This window comes from Hyperolius riggenbachi, chromosome 4 (assembly GCF_040937935.1).
Source record: "Hyperolius riggenbachi isolate aHypRig1 chromosome 4, aHypRig1.pri, whole genome shotgun sequence".
Lineage (NCBI taxonomy): Eukaryota > Metazoa > Chordata > Amphibia > Anura > Hyperoliidae > Hyperolius > Hyperolius riggenbachi.
Window position 1 is genome coordinate 367,679,723 of NC_090649.1, and position 24,386 is coordinate 367,704,108.

General features: G+C 46.0%; 1 protein-coding gene across 3 annotated transcripts in view; it reads left to right on the forward strand.

Annotated features, from left to right (window-relative positions):
- ADGB (androglobin) overlaps positions 1-24,386 on the forward strand; it is a 480,816-nt gene that overhangs the window by 120,399 nt on the left and 336,031 nt on the right. For all 3 annotated transcript variants that reach the window (XM_068231985.1, XM_068231986.1, XM_068231987.1), the window contains exons 4-5: positions 14,389-14,460; positions 14,758-14,961. In XM_068231985.1, the coding sequence (XP_068088086.1) occupies positions 14,389-14,460; positions 14,758-14,961 (276 nt within the window). The remainder of the gene's footprint in view (positions 1-14,388; positions 14,461-14,757; positions 14,962-24,386) is intronic.

A 24,386-nucleotide genomic window follows, 5' to 3' on the forward strand; every position in this document is an offset into this window, starting at 1 on the left:
AATCAGATAGGGATGAGATTCACCCATGAGATCCACCCTAACCACATCAATTTTTTGGATCTCAAAATATCAATCAATGAAAATGGACGCATCGAAACAGAGATTTATCGCAAACCAACATCAACCAACGCATTGTTAAAATGGGAAAGTTCTCACCCCAGCTCTCTCCGACGCAGTATACCGGTGGGGCAGTTCCTGCGGGCCAGGGAGAAACTGTTCTTCGGAACCTGCGTTTAAGAGAGAATGTGAACTACTACACAAACGTTTTAAACAGCGGGGTTTCCCTGATGAGGTGATCGACAGGGCGTACAGGAGGGCTCTGCACACACCTAGGTCAGAGACCCTAGTTGACAAAAGGAGACCTACAGGTGGCATGACATCAGGCACCCCAAATAGGACACAATCAGCTAATACACCCAAGATTGATTGGCACCTTCACTGAGCATTCGCATGATGTGTTTGAAATTATCAAACATTACTGGCCGATCTTGCAAAAAGACAAGGACCTCGTTAAACATCTATCCCCTCTCCCAGCTATTACATACAGAAGGTCGGCTAATCTCCGAGACATGCTTGTACATAGCACATTCTCAAAAGCCATTACACCCATCCAGACCTGGCTGCCCCCTAAACCTGTGGGGTCTTTTAGGTGTGGACACTGCAAGGCGTGCAAGTATATACCCACTGTCAAAAGCTTTACAGCCCCACATAGTGGGAGAACGTTTACAATCAAATCATTCATTAACTGTGAGACACGCGGAGTAGTTTATGGAGCTAAATGCCCGTGCAACCTTTGGTATGTGGGTAAAACCACGAGACAATTTAAGGAAAGGGTGCTGGAGCATGTGGGCAATATTACACATAAAAGCAGCACACCCAATTGCCAGGCATATGAATGAATGTCATAGCGGTCATCGCTTTGACATTTCCTTCTGGGAATTCAATGCTGGAGACGGGATAAAAGAGGGGGCAACTTCGATCGTAAGCTCACACAGATTGAGTCTGAGTGGATATTTCGTCTTGAAACTATTTCCCCAAAGGGATTAAACGAGGATTTTAATTTGGCCTGTTTCCTATGACATATGTTGTCTGCCACCCGCTTTATATATTATTCTGTGTGTGTCTGATTCTTTCTGCATCTGTTTAGCCAAGTTTAGCCAGGTTCCTCCCCCACCTTCCCATTGCTCTGTTTATGGTGGAATGAATATAAGCGAGTTTCTCTTTTCCCCTCCCATGCCTCCTGGATATGCCCTATTGAACATCTAAGTGATGTATGAATATGACGCACCGCACATCAGCCATAGGCTGACCCCTTTTGTATATTTGAATAGATTATGCGCATAGAGCTCTGTTAGTGCGACAGACGGTCTGCTGACAGTCTATACACTGTCTGTGATCTGGCTGAATCATGTTTTCATGATTTGGCTGCATCATGTTGCCATAACAACTCATGCGCCCTCCCTCCGTAATACGTCGCTCGGAGATGCGAGTATCTATGAGTATCGCCCCACTGGCCAAGAACGGACCAATCGGCTGCCGGCATTTTCGTCACCCTGACAACCTAGCAGGGGGCGGACGTGACGCCGACTGAGGCCAGGCCGGCACCATGACTACACTCTACGCCACTCGTACACGCTGGGCGGTGATAGTCTGCTCCGTTATGGAGCCCCGCCCCATGGGTCTGATGCGAACCAATGCGCTGGTGGCATTGCGTCTCCCTGACAACATAGGAGGAGGCGACTGTGACGCCGGCACTGTCCGGCGCCGTCTCCATGACTACACACGGCGCATTACGTATGCGCCGGGCGGAAACGGGCCGCTCCGCCATGTACACATGGAGCCAGCCCGTTTTGGAGGCATAGGACGGCGGATCCCCTGGGGCGATCGCGATGGCGGTATTGGCCACCAACCACAGCGCCTGCATTTATTTAAGGTAGACACTCCGCAGAGTCATTTAACTACCCATTAGAGGGTCGATGCATTGTTGATTGGCAGATCGCTTTGGGACACGCCCCAGACGAGGGGCGTTGTCCACTTCCCCTTCCACTATTTAAACAGAGGCCTGACATGGCTCGGCTAGCTTTGATTTAAGCTTTGAGGGATGGCGGTGGGGGGTTCTGTGTACATATTTTAATCACTGTTTATGTAAATTTGTATATATTGTATAGCACCTTCTGAGGAAGCCCTGTTTATGGGCGAAATATGTTCATATTAAGGTTTTATATGTACAGCACTAGGCACTTTTGATGACACAGTACTCTATCCATCCTGTCTCTATTGGGTACAGTGGTGTGAGGTAGAACTCTGGGCTCTACCCTATCTGTTATCAATGGATTAAAGGTAGCCTGTCTATGCCCTTTTAACCTCACCCATTGTCCTGGTACACTGGTGCACTGCCTGCGGGATAGCTACACCCCACGTCGACACATCGAGTGGGGGGGATCAGCAAAGACCCCCGCAGTAATTTGCACATACTCGCAGCTAACTATCCCTATCAGGGGAGTGTACCGTTGATATTCCTCCAAACACAGGAGGCATATCACCCGACCAATTGGTCTATTTTTGATAAGACACCGTACTGTGGTGTTTTACCTATAGGGTTTGTCTTCTTTTAGACTTTGTTTGATTATTTGTTTCCCTGGTATCCCATTTCGGCCAGTGTTTGTTCCTTTTTTCATTGGTGTGCCGAACACCCATTTATTTGTGGTATGGCCTACCTATCGGAAGGCCTACCATCCATTGATTCCCTTACTAAAGAGGCGAGGGAGAGCTTCCAACACCTGGCTGATGGGGGAGAATCAGACCAAGAACACAATGACACTGACATAGAACCTGTTTTTGTTGACATATTTAAAACCTACAAAGATTTTACCCGCTCTTCCTGGGAAGTAGCATCATTCAAGGTCTACTTAAAGGAACAGATCACGGTCAGGGGCCTACGCATCCTAACTAAACCTAACTCCCACACAGATGATGTGGATTTCATTAAGGGTTGGGAGGAATTAAAAACAAAACAGACACTCGAGCAGATGCGCTACCTACACGATTACGAACTCAGATATTCAGATAAAGTAAGGGCGAAACTTTTACAGGAACAAAAGATCCTACTGGAACTGTCAGGGCACCCTGAATTCGAGAGATTTGAATCCAAGTTACAGAGGAAGGTTGAGGCACTTACAGAGGAAATTAAAAATAGAAAACAGAAAAAGTACCTACGGGATAGCCAGGATTTTAAAAATAATAAAGTTTATACCTGGATGAGCCAGACACAGTCCTCACCTCAGGACAGTGCACAGGCCAGTGGAGTCTCTGAAACTGACACACAATCTGGCAGTGAATCTAACACTTCCACCTCTCGTGACCGACCACATAGTAGCAAAAAGAGCAAAAAGAGAAAGCCTGGTCAACGCAAACCCCAAAACCCACCTAGAAATCCACGCAGAAACAGTCAAACCGGTTTTTTAGACCACACCCCCACCAATCCCAAACCAATATGTGTAGAGGGACAAGAACGGGAACCTCATACAGGAAAAATGAAAGAACAGGCAAAAACACTGAGAAACAGACAGCAATGGGGATACACAGGCAGGTGGAGGGGCAAACCGAATCATCAGTGGTAGAGGGAGAGGGTGTCAGTGGCACAGATCAGCCACAGACGAGATCTGACCAGTTAAGGGTAGTTAACCTCTCCTCTGTTACCCTGACACCTACTCAAATCTCTTTGTTGACTAAAGGCCTCACCTTTGTACCGACTAGTAGATTTAACGCCTTTGACTGGACTAAGGACGTAAGTCTCTTTGCAAGAAAACTCACACTTATAAAGATGTTTGAGAATAAAGATGCAAAGGACAAAAGGAGTGCACAGAGTGAGAGGGAAGCTTTTGAAGCTCTTCAGGAATTGTTGAATGAGAATGAAGGTGACAGTGTGACTCTAGCACCCCCCAGTGGAACTAAACCAAAAAGCACATTCTGTCCATCCATAAGTCAATATCCCCAAATCCACACATTTGTGGACATGGTGACACGTGCCTTACGCACATTAGAGACGAATACAGCACGGATTCCTGTTCGGGACAATTTAAGTTGTGAGGAAAGACAGGCCTTGAACACACTTAGAAATGACGATCGCCTTATCATCAAACCTGCAGATAAGGGGGGGAATGTTGTGGTATTAGACAGGGAAATGTATGAACAAATGTGTCTCACGATTTTAAACAACAGGGAGCAATATGCAATATTGGGCAACAACCCCCTCAAAACACATTGTGAACAATTGCGCAACATCTTGAAAAGGGGTAGAGACAGAGGTTGTTTGGATAGTGATGATTACACTAGGTTATATAGATCCACTGAATTTCCCGTTTTATCGGTTTTTTATGCCCTGCCGAAAATTCACAAAAACACCTCCCCCCCTCCAGGCAGACCCATTGCATCGGGTAGGGACAATCTGACTGATGTGACCAGTCAGTATATTGACAGATTCTTGAGACCGTTTGTTGAGGCCCTACCATCATATCTGAAAGACACAAAAGATGTACTACTCCGACTGCAGGATATGGAGGTACCCCCCGACACTTGTTTGGCCAGCCTGGACGTTGAGGCTCTTTACAGCAATATTGAACATCAATTAGGCCTGAATGCTGTAGGTTTCTTCCTCAATACAAGAGGACAACATTTATATGAACACAATGGATTGCTTCTGGAACTACTCGAGTTCATTCTCACACATAACGTGTTTATGTTCGGGGGGCGCATGTACCACCAACTCAGGGGCAGCGCAATGGGGACGGCGTGTGCGCCGTCCTACGCCAATCTGTTCCTGGGTTGGTGGGAAGATCGTATGGTGTTCACAGATGACCTGTCTTTCTTTACGTCACACATTCTCTACTGGGGTAGATTTATTGACGATGTGTTGATATTGTGGGAAGGCCCCACCTCTGTTTTTCATGATTTCGTGGGCATCCTTAATGACAATCAGATAGGGATGAGATTCACCCATGAGATCCACCCTAACCACATCAATTTTTTGGATCTCAAAATATCAATCAATGAAAATGGACGCATCGAAACAGAGATTTATCGCAAACCAACATCAACCAACGCATTGTTAAAATGGGAAAGTTCTCACCCCAGCTCTCTCCGACGCAGTATACCGGTGGGGCAGTTCCTGCGGGCCAGGAGAAACTGTTCTTCGGAACCTGCGTTTAAGAGAGAATGTGAACTACTACACAAACGTTTTAAACAGCGGGGTTTCCCTGATGAGGTGATCGACAGGGCGTACAGGAGGGCTCTGCACACACCTAGGTCAGAGACCCTAGTTGACAAAAGGAGACCTACAGGTGGCATGACATCAGGCACCCCAAATAGGACACAATCAGCTAATACACCAAGATTGATTGGCACCTTCACTGAGCATTCGCATGATGTGTTTGAAATTATCAAACATTACTGGCCGATCTTGCAAAAAGACAAGGACCTCGTTAAACATCTATCCCCTCTCCCAGCTATTACATACAGAAGGTCGGCTAATCTCCGAGACATGCTTGTACATAGCACATTCTCAAAAGCCATTACACCCATCCAGACCTGGCTGCCCCCTAAACCTGTGGGGTCTTTTAGGTGTGGACACTGCAAGGCGTGCAAGTATATACCCACTGTCAAAAGCTTTACAGCCCCACATAGTGGGAGAACGTTTACAATCAAATCATTCATTAACTGTGAGACACGCGGAGTAGTTTATGGAGCTAAATGCCCGTGCAACCTTTGGTATGTGGGTAAAACCACGAGACAATTTAAGGAAAGGGTGCTGGAGCATGTGGGCAATATTACACATAAAAGCAGCACCCCAATTGCCAGGCATATGAATGAATGTCATAGCGGTCATCGCTTTGACATTTCCTTCTGGGGAATTCAATGCTGGAGACGGGATAAAAGAGGGGGCAACTTCGATCGTAAGCTCACACAGATTGAGTCTGAGTGGATATTTCGTCTTGAAACTATTTCCCCAAAGGGATTAAACGAGGATTTTAATTTGGCCTGTTTCCTATGACATATGTTGTCTGCCACCCGCTTTATATATTATTCTGTGTGTGTCTGATTCTTTCTGCATCTGTTTAGCCAAGTTTAGCCAGGTTCCTCCCCCACCTTCCCATTGCTCTGTTTATGGTGGAATGAATATAAGCGAGTTTCTCTTTTCCCCTCCCATGCCTCCTGGATATGCCCTATTGAACATCTAAGTGATGTATGAATATGACGCACCGCACATCAGCCATAGGCTGACCCTTTTGTATATTTGAATAGATTATGCGCATAGAGCTCTGTTAGTGCGACAGACGGTCTGCTGACAGTCTATACACTGTCTGTGATCTGGCTGAATCATGTTTTCATGATTTGGCTGCATCATGTTGCCATAACAACTCATGCGCCCTCCCTCCGTAATACGTCGCTCGGAGATGCGAGTATCTATGAGTATCGCCCCACTGGCCAAGAACGGACCAATCGGCTGCCGGCATTTTCGTCACCCTGACAACCTAGCAGGGGGCGGACGTGACGCCGACTGAGGCCAGGCCGGCACCATGACTACACTCTACGCCACTCGTACACGCTGGGCGGTGATAGTCTGCTCCGTTATGGAGCCCCGCCCCATGGGTCTGATGCGAACCAATGCGCTGGTGGCATTGCGTCTCCCTGACAACATAGGAGGAGGCGACTGTGACGCCGGCACTGTCCGGCGCCGTCTCCATGACTACACACGGCGCATTACGTATGCGCCGGGCGGAAACGGGCCGCTCCGCCATGTACACATGGAGCCAGCCCGTTTTGGAGGCATAGGACGGCGGATCCCCTGGGGCGATCGCGATGGCGGTATTGGCCACCAACCACAGCGCCTGCATTTATTTAAGGTAGACACTCCGCAGAGTCATTTAACTACCCATTAGAGGGTCGATGCATTGTTGATTGGCAGATCGCTTTGGGACACGCCCCAGACGAGGGGCGTTGTCCACTTCCCCTTCCACTATTTAAACAGAGGCCTGACATGGCTCGGCTAGCTTTGATTTAAGCTTTGAGGGATGGCGGTGGGGGGTTCTGTGTACATATTTTAATCACTGTTTATGTAAATTTGTATATATTGTATAGCACCTTCTGAGGAAGCCCTGTTTATGGGCGAAATATGTTCATATTAAGGTTTTATATGTACAGCACTAGGCACTTTTGATGACACAGTACTCTATCCATCCTGTCTCTATTGGGTACAGTGGTGTGAGGTAGAACTCTGGGCTCTACCCTATCTGTTATCAATGGATTAAAGGTAGCCTGTCTATGCCCTTTTAACCTCACCCATTGTCCTGGTACACTGGTGCACTGCCTGCGGGATAGCTACACCCCACGTCGACACATCGAGTGGGGGGGATCAGCAAAGACCCCCGCAGTAATTTGCACATACTCGCAGCTAACTATCCCTATCAGGGGAGTGTACCGTTGATATTCCTCCAAACACAGGAGGCATATCACCCGACCAATTGGTCTATTTTTGATAAGACACCGTACTGTGGTGTTTTACCTATAGGGTTTGTCTTCTTTTAGACTTTGTTTGATTATTTGTTTCCCTGGTATCCCATTTCGGCCAGTGTTTGTTCCTTTTTTCATTGGTGTGCCGAACACCCATTTATTTGTGGTATGGCCTACCTATCGGAAGGCCTACCATCCATTGATTCCCTTACTAAAGAGGCGAGGGAGAGCTTCCAACACCTGGCTGATGGGGGAGAATCAGACCAAGAACACAATGACACTGACATAGAACCTGTTTTTGTTGACATATTTAAAACCTACAAAGATTTTACCCGCTCTTCCTGGGAAGTAGCATCATTCAAGGTCTACTTAAAGGAACAGATCACGGTCAGGGGCCTACGCATCCTAACTAAACCTAACTCCCACACAGATGATGTGGATTTCATTAAGGGTTGGGAGGAATTAAAAACAAAACAGACACTCGAGCAGATGCGCTACCTACACGATTACGAACTCAGATATTCAGATAAAGTAAGGGCGAAACTTTTACAGGAACAAAAGATCCTACTGGAACTGTCAGGGCACCCTGAATTCGAGAGATTTGAATCCAAGTTACAGAGGAAGGTTGAGGCACTTACAGAGGAAATTAAAAATAGAAAACAGAAAAAGTACCTACGGGATAGCCAGGATTTTAAAAATAATAAAGTTTATACCTGGATGAGCCAGACACAGTCCTCACCTCAGGACAGTGCACAGGCCAGTGGAGTCTCTGAAACTGACACACAATCTGGCAGTGAATCTAACACTTCCACCTCTCGTGACCGACCACATAGTAGCAAAAAGAGCAAAAAGAGAAAGCCTGGTCAACGCAAACCCCAAAACCCACCTAGAAATCCACGCAGAAACAGTCAAACCGGTTTTTTAGACCACACCCCCACCAATCCCAAACCAATATGTGTAGAGGGACAAGAACGGGAACCTCATACAGGAAAAATGAAAGAACAGGCAAAAACACTGAGAAACAGACAGCAATGGGGATACACAGGCAGGTGGAGGGGCAAACCGAATCATCAGTGGTAGAGGGAGAGGGTGTCAGTGGCACAGATCAGCCACAGACGAGATCTGACCAGTTAAGGGTAGTTAACCTCTCCTCTGTTACCCTGACACCTACTCAAATCTCTTTGTTGACTAAAGGCCTCACCTTTGTACCGACTAGTAGATTTAACGCCTTTGACTGGACTAAGGACGTAAGACTCTTTGCAAGAAAACTCACACTTATAAAGATGTTTGAGAATAAAGATGCAAAGGACAAAAGGAGTGCACAGAGTGAGAGGGAAGCTTTTGAAGCTCTTCAGGAATTGTTGAATGAGAATGAAGGTGACAGTGTGACTCTAGCACCCCCCAGTGGAACTAAACCAAAAAGCACATTCTGTCCATCCATAAGTCAATATCCCCAAATCCACACATTTGTGGACATGGTGACACGTGCCTTACGCACATTAGAGACGAATACAGCACGGATTCCTGTTCGGGACAATTTAAGTTGTGAGGAAAGACAGGCCTTGAACACACTTAGAAATGACGATCGCCTTATCATCAAACCTGCAGATAAGGGGGGGAATGTTGTGGTATTAGACAGGGAAATGTATGAACAAATGTGTCTCACGATTTTAAACAACAGGGAGCAATATGCAATATTGGGCAACAACCCCCTCAAAACACATTGTGAACAATTGCGCAACATCTTGAAAAGGGGTAGAGACAGAGGTTGTTTGGATAGTGATGATTACACTAGGTTATATAGATCCACTGAATTTCCCGTTTTATCGTTTTTTTATGCCCTGCCGAAAATTCACAAAAACACCTCCCCCCCTCCAGGCAGACCCATTGCATCGGGTAGGGACAATCTGACTGATGTGACCAGTCAGTATATTGACAGATTCTTGAGACCGTTTGTTGAGGCCCTACCATCATATCTGAAAGACACAAAAGATGTACTACTCCGACTGCAGGATATGGAGGTACCCCCCGACACTTGTTTGGCCAGCCTGGACGTTGAGGCTCTTTACAGCAATATTGAACATCAATTAGGCCTGAATGCTGTAGGTTTCTTCCTCAATACAAGAGGACAACATTTATATGAACACAATGGATTGCTTCTGGAACTATTCGAGTTCATTCTCACACATAACGTGTTTATGTTCGGGGGGCGCATGTACCACCAACTCAGGGGCAGCGCAATGGGGACGGCGTGTGCGCCGTCCTACGCCAATCTGTTCCTGGGTTGGTGGGAAGATCGTATGGTGTTCACAGATGACCTGTCTTTCTTTACATCACACATTCTCTACTGGGGTAGATTTATTGACGATGTGTTGATATTGTGGGAAGGCCCCACCTCTGTTTTTCATGATTTCGTGGGCATCCTTAATGACAATCAGATAGGGATGAGATTCACCCATGAGATCCACCCTAACCACATCAATTTTTTGGATCTCAAAATATCAATCAATGAAAATGGACGCATCGAAACAGAGATTTATCGCAAACCAACATCAACCAACGCATTGTTAAAATGGGAAAGTTCTCACCCCAGCTCTCTCCGACGCAGTATACCGGTGGGGCAGTTCCTGCGGGCCAGGAGAAACTGTTCTTCGGAACCTGCGTTTAAGAGAGAATGTGAACTACTACACAAACGTTTTAAACAGCGGGGTTTCCCTGATGAGGTACAGGGCGTACAGGAGGGCTCTGCACACACCTAGGTCAGAGACCCTAGTTGACAAAAGGAGACCTACAGGTGGCATGACATCAGGCACCCCAAATAGGACACAATCAGCTAATACACCAAGATTGATTGGCACCTTCACTGAGCATTCGCATGATGTGTTTGAAATTATCAAACATTACTGGCCGATCTTGCAAAAAGACAAGGACCTCGTTAAACATCTATCCCCTCTCCCAGCTATTACATACAGAAGGTCGGCTAATCTCCGAGACATGCTTGTACATAGCACATTCTCAAAAGCCATTACACCCATCCAGACCTGGCTGCCCCCTAAACCTGTGGGGTCTTTTAGGTGTGGACACTGCAAGGCGTGCAAGTATATACCCACTGTCAAAAGCTTTACAGCCCCACATAGTGGGAGAACGTTTACAATCAAATCATTCATTAACTGTGAGACACGCGGAGTAGTTTATGGAGCTAAATGCCCGTGCAACCTTTGGTATGTGGGTAAAACCACGAGACAATTTAAGGAAAGGGTGCTGGAGCATGTGGGCAATATTACACATAAAAGCAGCACCCCAATTGCCAGGCATATGAATGAATGTCATAGCGGTCATCGCTTTGACATTTCCTTCTGGGGAATTCAATGCTGGAGACGGGATAAAAGAGGGGGCAACTTCGATCGTAAGCTCACACAGATTGAGTCTGAGTGGATATTTCGTCTTGAAACTATTTCCCCAAAGGGATTAAACGAGGATTTTAATTTGGCCTGTTTCCTATGACATATGTTGTCTGCCACCCGCTTTATATATTATTCTGTGTGTGTCTGATTCTTTCTGCATCTGTTTAGCCAAGTTTAGCCAGGTTCCTCCCCCACCTTCCCATTGCTCTGTTTATGGTGGAATGAATATAAGCGAGTTTCTCTTTTCCCCTCCCATGCCTCCTGGATATGCCCTATTGAACATCTAAGTGATGTATGAATATGACGCACCGCACATCAGCCATAGGCTGACCCTTTTGTATATTTGAATAGATTATGCGCATAGAGCTCTGTTAGTGCAACAGACGGTCTGCTGACAGTCTATACACTGTCTGTGATCTGGCTGAATCATGTTTTCATGATTTGGCTGCATCATGTTGCCATAACAACTCATGCGCCCTCCCTCCGTAATACGTCGCTCGGAGATGCGAGTATCTATGAGTATCGCCCCACTGGCCAAGAACGGACCAATCGGCTGCCGGCATTTTCGTCACCCTGACAACCTAGCAGGGGGCGGACGTGACGCCGACTGAGGCCAGGCCGGCACCATCACTACACTCTACGCCACTCGTACACGCTGGGCGGTGATAGTCTGCTCCGTTATGGAGCCCCGCCCCATGGGTCTGATGCGAACCAATGCGCTGGTGGCATTGCGTCTCCCTGACAACATAGGAGGAGGCGACTGTGACGCCGGCACTGTCCGGCGCCGTCTCCATGACTACACACGGCGCATTACGTATGCGCCGGGCGGAAACGGGCCGCTCCGCCATGTACACATGGAGCCAGCCCGTTTTGGAGGCATAGGACGGCGGATCCCCTGGGGCGATCGCGATGGCGGTATTGGCCACCAACCACAGCGCCTGCATTTATTTAAGGTAGACACTCCGCAGAGTCATTTAACTACCCATTAGAGGGTCGATGCATTGTTGATTGGCAGATCGCTTTGGGACACGCCCCAGACGAGGGGCGTTGTCCACTTCCCCTTCCACTATTTAAACAGAGGCCTGACATGGCTCGGCTAGCTTTGATTTAAGCTTTGAGGGATGGCGGTGGGGGGTTCTGTGTACATATTTTAATCACTGTTTATGTAAATTTGTATATATTGTATAGCACCTTCTGAGGAAGCCCTGTTTATGGGCGAAATATGTTCATATTAAGGTTTTATATGTACAGCACTAGGCACTTTTGATGACACAGTACTCTATCCATCCTGTCTCTATTGGGTACAGTGGTGTGAGGTAGAACTCTGGGCTCTACCCTATCTGTTATCAATGGATTAAAGGTAGCCTGTCTATGCCCTTTTAACCTCACCCATTGTCCTGGTACACTGGTGCACTGCCTGCGGGATAGCTACACCCCACGTCGACACATCGAGTGGGGGGGATCAGCAAAGACCCCCGCAGTAATTTGCACATACTCGCAGCTAACTATCCCTATCAGGGGAGTGTACCGTTGATATTCCTCCAAACACAGGAGGCATATCACCCGACCAATTGGTCTATTTTTGATAAGACACCGTACTGTGGTGTTTTACCTATAGGGTTTGTCTTCTTTTAGACTTTGTTTGATTATTTGTTTCCCTGGTATCCCATTTCGGCCAGTGTTTGTTAATTCTATGTGGCATTGATTCAACAAGGTGCTGAAAGCATTCTTTAGAAATGTTGGCCCATATTGATAGGATAGCATCTTGCAGTTGATGGTGATTTGTGGGATGCACATCCAGGGCACGAAGCTCCCGTTCCATCACATTCCAAAGATGCTCTATTGGGTTGAGATCTGGTGACTGTGGGGGCCATTTTAGTACAGTGAACTCATAGTCATGTTCAAGAAACCAATTTGAAATGATTCAAGCCTTGTGACATGGTGCATTATCCTGCTGGAAGTAGCCATTAGAGATTAGATGGGTACATGGTGGTCATGAAGGGATGAACATGGTCAGAAACAATGCTTAGGTAGCGCGTGGCATTTAAAGATGCCCAATTGGCACTAAGGGGCCTAAAGTATGCCAAAAAAAATCCCCCACACCATTACACCACCACCACGAGCCTGCATAGTGGTAACAAGGCATGATGGATCCATGTTCTCACTCTGTTTACGCCAAATTCTGACTCTATCGAAACTCATCAGACCAGGCAACATTTTTCCAGTCTTCCAACTGTCCAATTTTGGGGAACTTGTGCAAATTATAGCCTCTTTTTCCTATTTGTAGTGTAGATGAGTGGTACCTGGTGGGGTCTTCTGCTGTTGTAGCCCATTCGCCTCAAGATTGTGCATGTTGTGGCTTCACAACTGCTTTGCTGCATACCTCGGTTGTAACGTCCTATTCTCCTCTGACCTCTAGCATCAACCAAGGCATTTTCGCCCACAGGACTGCCGCATACTGGATGCTCTTCCCTTTTCACACCATTCTTTGTAAACCCTAGACATGGTTGTGCGTGAAAATCCCATTAACTGAGCAGATTGTGAAATACTCAGACCGGCCCATCTGGCACCAACAACCATGCCACACTCAAAATTGCTTAAAGGATACCCGAAGTGACATGTGACATGATGAGATAGACATGTGTATGTACAGTGCCTAGCACACAAATAACTATGCTGTGTTCCTTTTTTTTCTTTCTCTGCCTGAAAGAGTTAAATATCAGGTATGTAAGTGGCTGACTCAGTCCTGACTCAGACAGGAAGTGACTACATTGTGACCCTCACTGATAAGAAATTCCAACTATAAACCACTTTCCTAGCAGAAAATGGCCTCTGAGAGCAGGAAAGAGGTAAAAAGGGGAATTTCTTATCAGTGAGGGCCACACTGTAGTCACTTCCTGTCTTAGTCATGACTGAGTCAGCCACTTACATAACTGATATTTAACTCTGTCAGGCAGAGAAAGAAAAAAAGGAACATAACATAGTTATTTGTGTGCTAGGCACTGTACATTCACATGTCTATCTTATCATGTCACATGTCACTTTGGGTATCCTTTAAATCACCTTTTTTTTCCCATTCTGACATTCAGTTTGGAGTTTAGGAGATTGTCTTGACCAGGACCACACCCCTAAATGCATTGAAGTAACTGCCATGTGATTGGTATATTAGATAACTGCAATAATGAGAAATTGAACAGGTGTTCCTAGTAATCCTTTAGGTGAGTGCATATTGTATGCATTTATATAAATTACTACCTCCAGTAAGCAGTTTCAATTGGGAGACTCATTGTAACATGAGCACTGTAAAATTAAATTATTTTTGTCTCTACAGATGAATCTATACCGTTTTTTCTTTGTACACTGAGAACTTAATTTAGATTTTTTCATTAAATGCTATATTTCTCTAAATGATTACAATACAGCTCCAGTGGCTGACTAATCATTGTATGTTTGTTCTTTTCAATACTTGTTTCAGACTCCTGTAGTTGTGAAGGATGAAACCTCCTGTGATTTATTGTCAGCAAATGAACATTTAATTGGTAGCGAGGTACGTACAATGCTACGCGAAACAGTTTGAAATTAGCACTTTCCAAACTCATCAGTTAAGGTTACTAAGGCTGATTTATCAAGACTGGTGCAAATGCAAACTGGAACAAAAGTCCAACAGTGACCAACAGCAGCCTATAGAGTCTTTTTTTATTTATTTAGCAAGTGGTTGCTGTGGACAGCGGCTTTACTTTTGCTCTAGGTTTTGCAGCCCCAGTCTTGAAAATTCAGTCTGACTGAATCGTCTTCTTAAACGTGAAAAATGTGTTATTAATACTTTCCTATCTTTTTTTGCTAGCTCATGAGGTGGATAATAAGTGAGGTCAGTGCTGTCTGGAGAATTTATAATGAAAATCTTACCGACAATAAAGCTGCGTCGGCTGAAGCACCAGCACTGGCATGGAAGCCATGGGAACATATCTATGCCCTTTGCAAAGCAGTAAAGGGACATATGCCTCTCTACAACAGCTATGGGAAATATATTGTAAAATTATACTGGATGGTAAGCAGTTTAATAGTCTTAATTTCTGTAATGTGAGCATGAAATTTATGTAAGTAGGTTATCCTCATTGTATTTCTTAATGATAAAACTGGTGTACTGGTATTGTTAGAGCTAAGGTAGTAGTGTGGTAGCACCCTCTATAGTAATTCGCTAGGATGTGCCTGGCTAGTGGTCCAGCAGCCCTCTGGAACGATCAGCAGGAAAGCAAGGAAGCAGCCGGCACCATCAATCATAAAATTTCTGCTCTTTTATTGCATAGGAGATTCCAGCAGATAAGGCAACGTTTCAAGGTTGCACACCTCTTTGTCAAGCTTGCTAGGAATCAAGTTATACATTGGCTAGTAACAAATAGCTTTATATAGTGCACATGGTCAACAGCATCCAATAAAATTTGAATCTAGCTCCCCCAATCATCACAGTCCTAGGCTAGTGGACCTGATGGGGAACTTACGCATAGCTGTCCTAATAGGCTGCAGCGTTATGGAACCACCCACCTGTAAATCTCTCACTGACCGGCCAGTCACCGTCCCCCTTGGTCCGCCGGAAGTAACAAAGGGTTCCCACCCTCCTCGCATAGCGTATCTGGCGGGTCCTCCATGTGTAAACACGTAATGGGCGGAGCTAAGGCTCCGTCCTAGCGTGTCTCGGCGGACTCAATGGAAACGTCAGCGGCTGTTAGCCGCCGACGTCACCAGATGGATACAAGGAGGAACGGCGCTGCCAGCCAATCAGAGTCCTCCCATATGTACACAATGTGGCTATCGCCTGGCAACCATGTAAACCATGTTGTCAACGCGGCGCCACCGCAGTGTCTCAATGTGTCAATATATCAGCGGGCATCCCACCAGATCATCATCATAAGATCACAAATTATAAACTGAAAGAACAAGGGGAAGGGAGGGGGGGGGGAAAGAAAGAGTACCAGCGCAGTATGAGAGCAACGCAGGGGGGAACAGAAAAAAGGGGGAAGGAATATACAGCGAGGAAATAGAAAAAGAGAGGATGGGGGATAGCTTATGCTAGTGTACACAGGAGACGGAGAGCGAGTAGGGCATGATCACAATATGCCACCTGGCTATCTGCCAGGGGCAGCACATATTAACATTATCCCAACAGATCTGGTAACCAACATACACCTGTAGTTCCACAGACATGAGGCATGGCAAGGCTGGGCACAATGGAGCACTAGAGACAAAAAGTGAAAATTAGAAATAAAGAATACAAAAATCACAGAAAAGGCAATAAATCAAGTTCCCTATTAAGTCCTCTTGGCTCCATTGTGTCCAGCCTTTTAATCCAATAAGCCTCCCTCCAAAGTAATTTCTTAATACGATCACCTCCCCTCCTAAGAGGTTCAATCCTTTCAATGACCATGAATCTAAGCTGACTAACGTGATGGCCCATCTGTGCAAAATGATAGGCCACCGCCTGGTCAGTTAATCTCTCTCTAATTGCATGTTTGTGGGATGATAAGCGTTTTTTGAGTTTCTGTGTGGTCTGACCTATGTATAGTAGACCACATGGACATTTTAAGGCGTAAACTACGTAATCTGAATCACATGTATGCCATCCCTTGATCATAATTTTAGTGCCCTGATGTGGATGGGACAGTGATGGGCCCTTAATAACCGAACTGCAGTGTACACAATTAAGGCAGGGATAAGTCCCTCTCCTTTGTGTTTGTATTGTATGACTATCAGTATTTACATCTGCATGTACCAAGCGATCTCTTAGTGTAGGTGGTCTTTTGTAGGATATAAGGGGGGGATTTCTAAAGTGTTCAATCTCGGGAAAGCTATCAGATAACAGGTGCCAATGACGCTTGATAATTTTAGATATGGCCAGACTATGTGTATTGAACCTGGTCACAAAAGGGATGCGATTTTGGATCCGTTGCCTGTTACTCCGTCCCATGCTATGTGTGTCTACTCTAGCACGTGCCCCTTGTAGAATCTCAGTGGGATATCCCCTATTCTCAAATCTATGTTGCATCTCATCAAGTCTAGTTCTCCGCACGGCCTCATCCTCAACAATGAGTTGGATTCTCTGAAACTGACTAATAGGCACCGACCTTCTAGTGGCCCACGGGTGGAAACTCCCATAATGGAGAAGGGAGTTCACATCCGTGGGCTTAACATAGAGGTCGGTAGCCAATCCATCTCCACTCCGATAAACCAATGTGTCAAGAAAACTCACTTTTTCAGGTGAAGAATGTATAGTGAGTCGTATATATGGGCATCTGTCCATCAACTCAGTTATAAAGGCTTCCAGGGTCGAGTGTGGCCCCGCCCACACGCAAAAAACATCATCTATATATCTATGCCATTGTCTGGCGTATTTTTGAAATAACACATTGGTGTACACGAACATCTCCTCGTATACCCCCATAAAGATGTTAGCGTAGGACGGGGCCACATTCGACCCCATAGCTGTGCCCCTGATCTGTAGAAAGAAATCATCGTCAAATCGAAAATAATTAAACTGCAAAACAATCCTTAGTAAATCACATATAAATTTGATCTGTACATCCGAAAAATCTGATGCTGTTTCCAGCATATAGTGTACTGCCTCTACACCCCCATCATGTGGGATGGAGGTGTAGAGGCTCTCCACATCCAGGGTAACCAACAGACATGGATCTTGAAAAGGTTCCATGTTACGAATGATGTTCAAAAACATTTGAGTATCTCGTAGATAGGACTTAAGCCCCACCACGTATGGTCTCAATATATGGTCCAGATATTTTGCTAGTGGAATAAAAAATTGACTCGACCCCTGCCACTATAGGGCGGCCCGGGGGATTGTCTAACCTTTTGTGTATCTTGGGACAGATGTATAATACGGGAGTGATGGGGTGGTCTTGTATAAGGAATCTTGCCAACTTCTCATCAATGACCTTGGCCTGTACGGCCACCGTTATTATTTCACTAATACGTTCTTGAATATTGGCCAACGGATCCCTATCCAATTTTTGATACGTAGATGTATCGGAGAGTTGTCTAAAGACCTCCGTCCGATACATACTGGTATCCGTAACAACAATTGCCCCGCCCTTGTCCGCTGGTTTAATGGTTATAGACAAATTATCTGAAAGTTCTCTTAAGGCTTGTTGTTGTTCCTTGGTGATATTTTTACGAATGGTGAGGCCCAAAAATCTAGGGTTCCTGAGGAGTGAATCAACCTCATTTTGTACTTTCCTCATGAAAAGATCTATGATCTGGCACGATGGTGGCTGAAAATGACTTTTCAGTCTAAGGTTGGTATCCTGTAGTTGTAGCATCTCAGAGTCCACCTCACTTGTTGGTGCTAAATCAAATGTTCTAGGTATTGAGAAAAAATATTTGAGTTTCACTGAACGAAAAAATCTCTGCAGTTCCAAATCTACTTCAAGAGGATCAGGAGCATTAGTAGGTGCATATGATAGTCCAAGATTGAGAGCAGAGGTCTGTGCGGAAGACAACTGACACGACGAAATGTTCACCACAATCATGGTCTCCGGTATGACTGATGACGTCTTGGGCGTAATCTGCCTCTTATTCCCTCGTCTCTTACGTCCACCCCTGCGTTTCCTCCTGCATTTGACGCTAAATCCGAGGATAGCTCTTGTGATGAGCTTGTAGCATTACCTGAGGAGTCTGGCTGACTCCCCACTGGACGTTGTCCTGGTCGATCGCCTGGTCTGCCCCCTTGTCTCGGTCTACGTGGGGGATATGGTCTTGGTCCCGGGCTTTGCCAGTTGTATATAAAGCCAGTTTTATAGTCCAATTCATCTCTCTGGAACTTATCACGTTTTATTACTTGTATCTGTTTTTCAAACTTCTCCAAACTATCGGTTAAATCCACCAGGAATGCCTCGTATTCCCCTTCCGGTATAAGTTGTCGTAGTTTGGTTTTTAGCTCCTTGCGTTGAATATCTAGCTTCGGTAATTCCTCATGTATTTTTTCAATGGTTAATACCATTGAATCAAACGAGGCCTTATTCCAAATGCGGGACCATCTCAGGCAGAATTCTTTGTCCATCGGGAACATGATCGGTGCCACATTAGATCTCATACCTCTCGGTATTCTTTTGACTCTGTGGTACTCTGCGAGAGTCCTTGAGTGTAGTTCAAAGGTAATGTGCGTCTTGGCGACTTTAAATATTTGTTTCCTAATGGCCTTGTCATCCGCCATATTGAGGAATGCCACTTCTTTTGAGACCTGAGCCATGATTCTGGTGGTCTCTTCCGGAGTATAGGAGAAGATGAGGGATTCCACTTCTGCAGCCTCCATGTTGCAAACCTAGAGGTGCCACCACCATTTGAGCTGAGGCAGATAAAAGGTAGTAGTGTGGTAGCACCCTCTATAGTAATTCGCTAGGATGTGCCTGGCTAGTGGTCCAGCAGCCCTCTGGAACGATCAGCAGGAAAGCAAGGAAGCAGCCAGCACCATCAATCGTAAAATTTCTGCTCTTTTATTGCATAGGAGATTCCAGCAGATAAGGCAACGTTTCAAGGTTGCACACCTCTTTGTCAAGCTTGCTAGGAATCAAGTTATACATTGGCTAGTAACAAATAGCTTTATATAGTGCACATGATCAACAGCATCCAATAAAATTTGAATCTAGCTCCCCCAATCATCACAGTCCTAGGCTAGTGGACCTGATGGGGAACTTACGCATAGCTGTCCTAATAGGCTGCAGCGTTATGGAACCACCCACCTGTAAATCTCTCACTGACCGGCCAGTCACCGTCCCCCTGGGTCCGCCGGAAGTAACAAAGGGTTCCCACCCTACTCGCATAGCGTATCTGGCGGGTCCCCCATGTGTAAACACGTAATGGGCGGAGCTAAGGCTCCGTCCTAGCGTGTCTCGGCGGACTCAATGGAAACGTCAGCGGCTGTTACCCGCCGACGTCACCAGATGGATACAAGGAGGAACGGCGCTGCCAGCCAATCAGAGTCCTCCCATATGTACACAATGTGGCTATCGCCTGGCAACCATGTAAACCATGTTGTCAACGCGGCGCCACCGCAGTGTCTCAATGTGTCAATATATCAGCGGGCATCCCACCAGATCATCATCATAAGATCACAAATTATAAACTGAAAGAACAAGGGGAAGGGAGGGTGGGGGGAGAGGGGGGGGGGAAAGAAAGAGTACCAGCGCAGTATGAGAGCAACGCCATGGGGGAACAGAGAAAAGGGGGAAGGAATATACAGCGAGGAAATAGAAAAAGAGAGGATGGGGATAGCTTATGCTAGTGTACACAGGAGACGGAGAGCGAGTAGGGCATGATCACAATATGCCACCTGGCTATCTGCCAGGGGCAGCACATATTAACATTATCCCAACAGATCTGGTAACCAACATATACCTGTAGTTCCACAGACATGAGGCATGGCAAGGCTGGGCACAATGGAGCACTAGAGACAAAAAGTGAAAATTAGAAATAAAGAATACAAAAATCACAGAAAAGGCAATAAATCAAGTTCCCTATTAAGTCCTCTTGGCTCCATTGTGTCCAGCCTTTTAATCCAATAAGCCTCCCTCCAAAGTAATTTCTTAATACGATCACCTCCCCTCCTAAGAGGTTCAATCCTTTCAATGACCATGGATCTAAGCTGACTAACGTGATGGCCCATCTGTGCAAAATGATAGGCCACCGCCTGGTCAGTTAATCTCTCTCTAATTGCATGTTTGTGGGATGATAAGCGTTTTTTGAGTTTCTGTGTGGTCTGACCTATGTATAGTAGACCACATGGACATTTTAAGGCGTAAACTACGTAATCTGAATCACATGTATGCCATCCCTTGATCATAATTTTAGTGCCCTGATGTGGATGGGACAGTGATGGGCCCTTAATAACCGAACTGCAGTGTACACAATTAAGGCAGGGATAAGTCCCTCTCCTTTGTGTTTGTATTGTATGACTATCAGTATTTACATCTGCATGTACCAAGCGATCTCTTAGTGTCTGTGCGGAAGACAACTGACACGACGAAATGTTCACCACAATCATGGTCTCCGGTATGACTGATGACGTAAGAGACGAGGGAATAAGAGGCAGATTACGCCCAAGACGTCATCAGTCATACCGGAGACCATGATTGTGGTGAACATTTCGTCGTGTCAGTTGTCTTCCGCACAGACCTCTGCTCTCAATCTTGGACTATCATATGCACCTACTAATGCTCCTGATCCTCTTGAAGTAGATTTGGAACTGCAGAGATTTTTTCGTTCAGTGAAACTCAAATATTTTTTCTCAATACCTAGAACATTTGATTTAGCACCAACAAGTGAGGTGGACTCTGAGATGCTACAACTACAGGATACCAACCTTAGACTGAAAAGTCATTTTCAGCCACCATCGTGCCAGATCATAGATCTTTTCATGAGGAAAGTACAAAATGAGGTTGATTCACTCCTCAGGAACCCTAGATTTTTGGGCCTCACTATTCGTAAAAATATCACCAAGGAACAACAACAAGCCTTAAGAGAACTTTCAGATAATTTGTCTATAACCATTAAACCAGCGGACAAGGGCGGGGCAATTGTTGTTATGGATACCAGTATGTATCGGACGGAGGTCTTTAGACAACTCTCCGATACATCTACGTATCAAAAATTGGATAGGGATCCATTGGCCAATATTCAAGAACGTATTAGTGAAATAATAACGGTGGCCGTACAGGCCAAGGTCATTGATGAGAAGTTGGCAAGATTCCTTATACAAGACCACCCCATCACTCCCGTATTATACATCTGTCCCAAGATACACAAAAGGTTAGACAATCCCCCGGGCCGCCCTATAGTGGCAGGGGTCGAGTCAGTTTTCTCTCCACTAGCAAAATATCTGGACCATATATTGAGACCATACGTGGTGGGGCTTAAGTCCTATCTACGAGATACTCAAATGTTTTTGAACATCATTCGTAACATGGAACCTTTTCAAGATCCATGTCTGTTGGTTACCCTGGATGTGGAGAGCCTCTACACCTCCATCCCACATGATGGGGGTGTAGAGGCAGTACACTATATGCTGGAAACAGCATCAGATTTTTCGGATGTACAGATCAAATTTATATGTGATTTACTAAGGATTGTTTTGCAGTTTAATTATTTTCGATTTGACGATGATTTCTTTCTACAGATCAGGGGCACAGCTATGGGGTCGAATGTGGCCCCGTCCTACGCTAACATCTTTATGGGGGTATACGAGGAGATGTTCGTGTACACCAATGTGTTATTTCAAAAATACGCCAGACAATGGCATAGATATATAGATGATGTTTTTTGCGTGTGGGCGGGGCCACACTCGACCCTGGAAGCCTTTATAACTGAGTTGATGGACAGATGCCCATATATACGACTCACTATACATTCTTCACCTGAAAAAGTGAGTTTTCTTGACACATTGGTTTATCGGAGTGGAGATGGATTGGCTACCGACCTCTATGTTAAGCCCACAGATGTGAACTCCCTTCTCCATTATGGGAGTTTCCACCCGTGGGCCACTAGAAGGTCGGTGCCTATTAGTCAGTTTCAGAGAATCCAACTCATTGTTGAGGATGAGGCCGTGCGGAGAACTAGACTTGATGAGATGCAACATAGATTTGAGAATAGGGGATATCCCACTGAGATCCTACAAGGGGCACGTGCTAGAGTAGACACACATAGCATGGGACGGAGTAACAGGCAACGGATCCAAAATCGCATCCCTTTTGTGACCAGGTTCAATACACATAGTCTGGCCATATCTAAAATTATCAAGCGTCATTGGCACCTGTTATCTGATAGCTTTCCCGAGATTGAACACTTTAGAAATCCCCCCCTTATATCCTACAAAAGACCACCTACACTAAGAGATTGCTTGGTACATGCAGATGTAAATACTGATAGTCATACAATACAAACACAAAGGAGAGGGACTTATCCCTGCCTTAATTGTGTACACTGCAGTTCGGTTATTAAGGGCCCATCACTGTCCCATCCATATCAGGGCACTAAAATTATGATCAAGGGATGGCATACATGTGATTCAGATTACGTAGTTTACGCCTTAAAATGTCCATGTGGTCTACTATACATAGGTCAGACCACACAGAAACTCAAAAAACGCTTATCATCCCACAAACATGCAATTAGAGAGAGATTAACTGACCAGGCGGTGGCCTATCATTTTGCACAGATGGGCCATCACGTTAGTCAGCTTAGATTCATGGTCATTGAAAGGATTGAACCTCTTAGGAGGGGAGGTGATCGTATTAAGAAATTACTTTGGAGGGAGGCTTATTGGATTAAAAGGCTGGACACAATGGAGCCAAGAGGACTTAATAGGGAACTTGATTTATTGCCTTTTCTGTGATTTTTGTATTCTTAATTTCTAATTTTCACTTTTTGTCTCTAGTGCTCCATTGTGCCCAGCCTTGCCATGCCTCATGTCTGTGGAACTACAGGTGTATGTTGGTTACCAGATCTGTTGGGATAATGTTAACCAGCCTGGCGGTATGGACGAGCTCAGCTCGTCCATCACCGCCGGAGGCTGCCGCTCTGGCCCTGCTGGGCCGATTTGCTTCAAATAAAGAGCAGCACACGCAGCCGGCACTTTGCCAGCCGCGTGTGCTGCCCAATCGCCGCCGCTCTGCGGCGATCCGCCGCGAGCAGCGGCGAAAGAGGGTCCCCCCAGCCGCCTGAGCCCAGCGTAGCTGGAACAAAAAGTTCCGGCCAGCGCTAAGGGCTGGATCGGAGGCGGCTGACGTCATGACGTCGATGACGTCACTCCGCTCGTCGCTATGGCGACGATCTAAGCAAAACAAGGAAGGCCGCTCATTGCGGCCTTCCTTGTTTATTCTGGGCGCCGGAGGCGATCGGAAGAACGCCTCCGGAGCGCCCTCTAGTGGGCTTTCATGCAGCCAACTTTCAGTTGGCTGCATGAAATAGTTTTTTTTTTATTAAAAAAAAACCCTCCCGCAGCCTCCCTGGCGATCTTATCAGAACGCCAGGGTGGTTAATATGTGCTGCCCCTGGCAGATAGCCAGGTGGCATATTGTGATCATGCCCTACTCGCTCTCCGTCTCCTGTGTACACTAGCATAAGCTATCCCCATCCTCTCTTTTTCTATTTCCTCGCTGTATATTCCTTCCCCCTTTTCTCTGTTCCCCCCTGCGTTGCTCTCATACTGCGCTGGTACTCTTTCTTCCCCCCCCCCTCTCCCCCCCCCTCCCTTCCCCTTGTTCTTTTAGTTTATAATTTGTGATCTTATGATGATGATCTGGTGGGATGCCCGCTGATATATTGACACATTGAGACACTGCGGTGGCGCCGCGTTGACAACATGGTTTACATGGTTGCCAGGCGATAGCCACATTGTGTACATATGGGAGGACTCTGATTGGCTGGCAGCGCCGTTCCTCCTTGTATCCATCTGGTGACGTCGGCGGCTAA